Genomic DNA, 7,390 nt, shown 5'->3' with positions numbered 1-7,390 from the left:
GTCTTAGTGTGTGTGTGTGTGTGTGTGTGTGTGTGTGTGTGTGTGTGTGTGTGTCTTAGTGTGTGTGTGTGTGTGTGTGTGTCTTAGTGTGTGTGTGTGTGTGTGTGTCTTAGTGTGTGTGTGTGTGTGTGTGTGTGTGTGTGTGTGTGTGTGTGTGTGTGTCTTAGTGTGTGTGTGTGTGTGTGTCTTAGTGTGTGTGTGTGTATGTGTCTTAGTGTGTGTGTGTGTGTGTCTTAGTGTGTGTGTGTGTGTGTCTTAGTGTGTGTGTGTGTGTGTGTATGTGTCTTAGTGTGTGTGTGTGTGTGTGTGTGTGTGTGTCTTAGTGTGTGTGTGTGTGTGTGTGTGTATGTGTCTTAGTGTGTGTGTGTGTGTGTGTGTGTGTGTGTGTGTGTGTGTGTGTGTGTGTGTGTGTGTGTGTGTGTGTGTGTACAGACCTCCTGGTCTCTGGACTCTGCAGCTGGCAGGATTCTGTGAAGACAAAAACAAAGTTAGACCAAAATACCCCCACCCCACCCGACACCCCCCCCCCCCCCCACTCGACCCCCCCCATACTGCCCCCACCTGGTTCACCATGGCACTGAGCGGGCCCCCCGGGCTCAGCTGGTATTCTGGGAGCACGGAGACTCTCAGGAGCTGAGCTATGGCCGCCATGACGCCTGGAACGTTCTGGAACAGAAGTGATGTCATCAGGGGGCGGAGCTACTGACGCCGACCGTCCAGCTCCAAACACACAAAGTACTGGAGTATAAAGAAAACAAGTACTGGAGTACTGTGAAGTCGGAGGAGGTCCTACCTGAGAGGCCACGGGGTTCAGGGTGATCGCTATGGTAACCAGGTCAGTGGAGGAACAGGAGGGCGGAGCCTGAAAGCTCGGCTCCGCCTTCACTTCCTGCTTGACTGCAGGAGAGAGAGAGAGAGAGACGTTTAGGTGGGGGGGTGGGTGGGTGGGGGGGAGGGGGGGTGACCCGCTGACTGACCTTTGCCCCAGGCGGAGGGCGTGAGGGGGAATGTGGGCGAGGGACACGGCGACGGCGTCTCCAGCTTGACGGAGGACAGGTCGGGGTACCTGCTGACCTCGGCGTCCGCCAGGCTCTCGGGGGACGAGGACGGGACGAAGCTGTCCAGGCTGTCCTGCACCCTGAGGGGGCGGAGCCAAACCCCGGTCACACTGGGACACTGGCAGCGGCGCCTGGGGCTGGGTGGGCGGGGCTTACCTGAGCTCCTCCTGGTTGTTGTGGGGCGGGGGTCGGCAGGGAGGCGGGGACGTCCACAGTCTTGGAGGCGTGGCTTAGGGCCAGAAGCTCCTCCCCTTTGTGCTTCAGCGCCGCCACTTCTTTCTCTGTGGGAGAAACAGATGTGATGCTCTGGGGCCGGGGGGGGGGTGGGGGGGGGGTGGCGGTGGGGGGCGGTTCAGGTCCTGGTCTTACCGTGGTCGTGGTTCTCCTCCTTCAGCTCGTCGGCGAAGCCGTTCAGCAGCTTCTGCCTGGCGACCGGCGGCGGGGTGGGGGGGAGGGAGGCCGGCGGGGTGGGGGGGTTACTGAGGTTATCCTGCTGAGGGAGACAGTCACTGTACTGCTGGGGGGACCGCAGAACCACACAGTAGAACCACACAGTAGAACACAGACAGTAGAACAGTAGAACCACAGACAGTAGAACAGTAGAACACAGACAGTAGAACACAGACAGTAGAACCACAGACAGTAGAACACAGACAGTAGAACACAGACAGTAGAACCACAGACAGTAGAACACAGACAGTAGAACACAGACAGTAGAACAGTAGAACAGTAGAACACAGACAGTAGAACCACAGACAGTAGAACAGTAGAACACAGACAGTAGAACACAGACAGTAGAACCACAGACAGTAGAACAGTAGAACACAGACAGTAGAACAGTAGAACCACAGACAGTAGAACAGTAGAACACAGACAGTAGAACCACAGACAGTAGAACAGTAGAACACAGACAGTAGAACACAGACAGTAGAACCACAGACAGTAGAACAGTAGAACACAGACAGTAGAACACAGACAGTAGAACCACAGACAGTAGAACAGTAGAACACAGACAGTAGAACACAGACAGTAGAACCACAGACAGTAGAACAGTAGAACACAGACAGTAGAACAGTAGAACCACAGACAGTAGAACCACAGACAGTAGAACAGTAGAACCACAGACAGTAGAACCACAGACAGTAGAACAGTAGAACCACAGACAGTAGAACCACAGACAGTAGAACAGTAGAACACAGACAGTAGAACACAGACAGTAGAACCACAGACAGTAGAACAGTAGAACACAGACAGTAGAACCACAGACAGTAGAACAGTAGAACACAGACAGTAGAACACAGACAGTAGAACCACAGACAGTAGAACAGTAGAACACAGACAGTAGAACACAGACAGTAGAACCACAGACAGTAGAACAGTAGAACACAGACAGTAGAACAGTAGAACCACAGACAGTAGAACAGTAGAACACAGACAGTAGAACCACAGACAGTAGAACAGTAGAACCACAGACAGTAGAACAGTAGAACACAGACAGTAGAACAGTAGAACCACAGACAGTAGAACAGTAGAACCACAGACAGTAGAACAGTAGAACACAGACAGTAGAACAGTAGAACCACAGACAGTAGAACAGTAGAACACAGACAGTAGAACCACAGACAGTAGAACAGTAGAACACAGACAGTAGAACACAGACAGTAGAACCACAGACAGTAGAACAGTAGAACACAGACAGTAGAACCACAGACAGTAGAACAGTAGAACACAGACAGTAGAACACAGACAGTAGAACCACAGACAGTAGAACAGTAGAACACAGACAGTAGAACACAGACAGTAGAACCACAGACAGTAGAACAGTAGAACACAGACAGTAGAACAGTAGAACCACAGACAGTAGAACCACAGACAGTAGAACAGTAGAACCACAGACAGTAGAACCACAGACAGTAGAACAGTAGAACCACAGACAGTAGAACCACAGACAGTAGAACAGTAGAACACAGACAGTAGAACAGTAGAACCACAGACAGTAGAACAGTAGAACACAGACAGTAGAACCACAGACAGTAGAACAGTAGAACACAGACAGTAGAACACAGACAGTAGAACCACAGACAGTAGAACAGTAGAACACAGACAGTAGAACACAGACAGTAGAACCACAGACAGTAGAACAGTAGAACACAGACAGTAGAACAGTAGAACCACAGACAGTAGAACAGTAGAACACAGACAGTAGAACCACAGACAGTAGAACAGTAGAACCACAGACAGTAGAACAGTAGAACACAGACAGTAGAACAGTAGAACCACAGACAGTAGAACAGTAGAACACAGACAGTAGAACAGTAGAACCACAGACAGTAGAACAGTAGAACACAGACAGTAGAACCACAGACAGTAGAACAGTAGAACCACAGACAGTAGAACAGTAGAACACAGACAGTAGAACAGTAGAACCACAGACAGTAGAACAGTAGAACACAGACAGTAGAACAGTAGAACACAGACAGTAGAACCACAGACAGTAGAACACAGACAGTAGAACCACAGACAGTAGAACAGTAGAACACAGACAGTAGAACAGTAGAACCACAGACAGTCAGTACCTTGTAGATGAGGTGAGAGTAGAAGTCGGTGACCCCCTCCAGACTGCCGCTCCCGAAGGAGCCCCCCAGCCGGGAGTCGCCCCCCAGGGAGGAGCTTCCGTAGGGGGGGAACAGGCCCAGGTCCAGACCCAGGACCGGCTCCATGAGGGGCAGCACTGACAGCTGGAAGGGCACAGACACCGTCAGTACAGAGGGGGGGGGGGGGTCTGGGTGGAGACCTGTGAGTTGGGGGGGGGGGGCCTCCACCTGTCTGCTGGGGGGGTTGGAGGAGGTGCTGGAAGGTGTGGGGTGCAGGGCCTCCTCCTCCTCTTCCTCCTCCTCCCTCCTCCTCCTCTTGTGTTTGGGGGGGGCCCGGTCCCAGTCCGGCCGGCCCCCCCTCTTGCAGCGCTGCAGCTTCTTCCTGTCCGGCGCCCCCTGCAGGAGGAACCACGTCACGTCACTGCAGCTCCTCCTCCAACACTCCCCCTTCTCACCCCCCCCCCCCCCCCCCCCCCCCCTCACCATGTTGCCGTGGAAACCTGGCCCCTCCTCCTCCTCTGACGGCTGGCGGCAGGCAGTGGGTGGGGCCTGGTTGCTGGGCGACGGCGTGGTGGGCGGGGACATCTTGTCCTTCAGAAGGTGTCTCAGCAGCTCCTTTGCCCCGTCGTCTCCCTGGAGGGGGGACAACGACCCCCCCTCCTCCACCTTCACCACCCCTCCCCCGCAGGCTCCGCCCTCCTCGAGCTCCTCCTGCAGGGAGAGGAGCGCTGAGGTACACAGTACTGCAGTAACACTGTAGTACTGCAGTACTACAGTAACAGAGTAGTGTTGACCTACTCCCCAGCGTACCTTGACCTCCAGGACCAGGGGACGGGCCGTGGGGACAGAGGACATCTGTCCCTCCAGCTCTGAGGACGGCGCCAGACCAAAGAGGCAGGAGGCCTCCGATTGGTCCATGCCGCCCCGTGTGGGCGGAGCCGTGATGTCATCGTCTCCGTCCCGCCTCCTGCTCCTCTTCTTCTTGGGTTTGTCCTCAGGGATGACGTCGGAGTAGAGCTGGAGCAGGGAGGCGGGGCCTCCGCAGGGGGCGGGGCCTCCGCAGGGGGCGGGGCCCGGGGGGGCCGGCGGGACCGGCTGGGGGAGCAGCGCCCCCACCTGGCCCGGCAGAGCCTGCAGGAAGTCGTGGGGCAGCTCAGGGCTGAAGAACGGGATCTGGGTCAGACTGTCCCCCCCAGGGACCGGACCAGGTCTGGGTCCCCCCCGGGACACAGGTCCAGACCCCAGGAGTCCCTGTTGCTCCAGGTCCAACTTCTGCTGCAGGGCCCGGTGCCGCTCCACCTGGGGGGGGCACAGGAACACTGACTGGGCCGCCTGTCCACTGGGACTACCAGCACCAGTACCAGTACCAGCCCACTGGTACTACCAGCACCAGTACCAGTACCAGTCCACTGGGACTACCAGTTAGGTGATACCAGAATGAGGTCATCTGCTGATACTGATAATATTCTGATACCAGAGCTTTTAATCTCATTATTCTCATTCTAGTAGATTTTATATGAGGCAGTAATAATCTGGTCTCTACAGTGAAGTACAGTAAAGTAAAGTACAGTACAGTAAAGTAAAGTACAGTACAGTAAAGTAAAGTACAGTACAGTAAAGTAAAGTACAGTACAGTGAAGTACAGTACAGTACAGTGAAGTACAGTACAGTACAGTACAGTGAAGTACAGTACAGTGAAGTACAGTACAGTACAGTGAAGTACAGTACAGTACAGTACAGTGAAGTACAGTACAGTGAAGTACAGTACAGTACAGTACAGTACAGTGAAGTACAGTACAGTGAAGTACAGTACAGTACAGTACAGTGAAGTACAGTACAGTGAAGTACAGTACAGTGAAGTACAGTACAATAAAGTACAGTACAGTAAAGTAAAGTACAGTGAAGTACAGTACAGTGAAGTACAGTACAGTACAGTACAGTACAGTACAGTGAAGTACAGTACAGTACAGTACAGTACAGTGAAGTACAGTACAGTGAAGTACAGTACAGTACAGTGAAGTACAGTACAGTACAGTACAGTGAAGTACAGTACAGTGAAGTACAGTACAATAAAGTACAGTACAGTAAAGTACAGTACAGTACAGTGAAGTACAGTACAGTACAGTGAAGTACAGTACAGTACAGTGAAGTACAGTACAGTACAGTGAAGTACAGTACAGTGAAGTACAGTACAGTACAGTAAAGTACAGTACAGTGAAGTACAGTACAGTACAGTGAAGTACAGTACAGTACAGTGAAGTACAGTAGAGTAAAGTAACAGAATAGTGGAATGCTAGTTCCTCTACAGACCTGAGGTCAGTAGAAGGTGAGAACAGGAAGCAGTTCTATGTGTACAATGTGGTTCTACTACAGTAGCTCTATGTTCTACCTCCTGCATGAGCTGCACTCTCTGCTTCTCCTGCTGCTCTCTCAGACGCTCTCTGCGCTCTCTCTCCTGGAAGCCCTCGCTGAACGGGTTGGTGTCGTCGAACTTCACCTGGAGAGATTAGAGGAGGAAGATGCTCTATAGTCTGGATTAGAGGAGGAAGATGCTCTATAGTCTGGTGTTAGAGGAGGAAGATGCTCTATAGTCTGGATTAGAGGAGGAAGATGCTCTCTAGTCTGGTGTTAGAGGAGGAAGATGCTCTATAGTCTGGATTAGAGGAGGAAGATGCTCTATAGTCTGGTGTTAGAGGAGGAAGATGCTCTATAGTCTGGATTAGAGGAGGAAGATGCTCTATAGTCTGGATTAGAGGAGGAAGATGCTCTATAGTCTGGTGTTAGAGGAGGAAGATGCTCTATAGTCTGGATTAGAGGAGGAAGATGCTCTATAGTCTGGATTAGAGGAGGAAGATGCTCTATAATCTGGATTAGAGGAGGAAGATGCTCTATAGTCTGGATTAGAGGAGGAAGATGCTCTATAATCTGGATTAGAGGAGGAAGATGCTAGTTTTGGTTTGGTGTTGGTTTTAGGTGTGTGTGTGTAGGACCAGGTTACCTGAGGTTTGGAGGCGGTCCCCTCTGTGGCCCCTCTGGGGGGGGTGGAGGTGTGGGTGGGGGGGGCCCTCTGTCCCATCATACCCGGGGCCCAAACTGGCACAGGGCGGCCGGGGTGGGGCTCCCTGGTGGGCGTGGCCAAACAGGTCTGAGGACTGGGTGGGGCCATGTGAGTGGGCGTGGCCTGTGGACTGGGCGTGGCCATGTGAGTGGGCGTGGCCATATTGGCCTGAGGACTGGGTGGGGCCAGGTGAATGGGCGTGGCCAGACTGGCCTGAGGACTGGGCGGGGCCAGGTGAGTGGGCGTGGCCAGACTGGACTGAGGACTGGGCGGGGCCAGGTGAGTGGGCGTGGCCAGACTGGCCTGAGGACTGGGTGGGGCCAGGTGTGTGGGCGTGGTCAGGCAGGTTTCAGGACTTTGTGGCGCGAGATGTGTCTGATGAGTGGGCGGGGTTCGGAGAGGCTGAGTCAGATGAGTGGGCGGGGCTAGGAGAGGCTGAGTCAGATGAGTGGGTGGGGTTCGGAGAGGCTGAGTCAGATGAGTGGGCGGGGCTAGGACAGGCTGAGTCAGATGAGTGGGCGGGGCTAGGACAGGCTGAGTCAGATGAGTGGGCGGGGCTAGGAGAGGCTGAGTCAGATGAGTGGGTGGGGCTAGAAGAGGCTGAGTAAGACGTGTGGGCGGGGCTAGAAGAGGCTGAGTCAGACGTGTGGGTGGGGCTAGGACAGGCTGAGTCAGATGAG

General features: G+C 53.5%; 1 protein-coding gene across 1 annotated transcript in view; it reads right to left on the bottom strand.

The window, feature by feature from the left end:
• Positions 1-434: 434 nt before the first annotated feature.
• LOC308148655 (histone-lysine N-methyltransferase 2C-like) overlaps positions 435-7,390 on the bottom strand; it is a gene marked incomplete at its 3' end in the record, with an annotated part of 40,122 nt that continues 33,166 nt past the window's right edge. Inside the window, 13 exon segments of the mRNA XM_080522152.1 lie at positions 435-468; positions 562-666; positions 794-897; positions 978-1,138; positions 1,215-1,243; positions 1,245-1,339; positions 1,428-1,551; positions 3,635-3,796; positions 3,881-4,048; positions 4,136-4,363; positions 4,463-4,951; positions 6,042-6,149; positions 6,651-7,390. The exon segment at positions 6,651-7,390 is cut by the window's right edge and continues 292 nt beyond it. Coding sequence (XP_080378278.1) covers positions 435-468; positions 562-666; positions 794-897; positions 978-1,138; positions 1,215-1,243; positions 1,245-1,339; positions 1,428-1,551; positions 3,635-3,796; positions 3,881-4,048; positions 4,136-4,363; positions 4,463-4,951; positions 6,042-6,149; positions 6,651-7,390 — 2,547 coding nt within the window.

This window comes from Blennius ocellaris (assembly GCF_963422515.1).
Source record: "Blennius ocellaris genome assembly, contig: SCAFFOLD_165, whole genome shotgun sequence".
In the NCBI taxonomy this organism is placed as follows: Eukaryota; Metazoa; Chordata; class Actinopteri; order Blenniiformes; family Blenniidae; genus Blennius; species Blennius ocellaris.
This window is presented reverse-complemented; position numbering and strand designations above follow the sequence as displayed.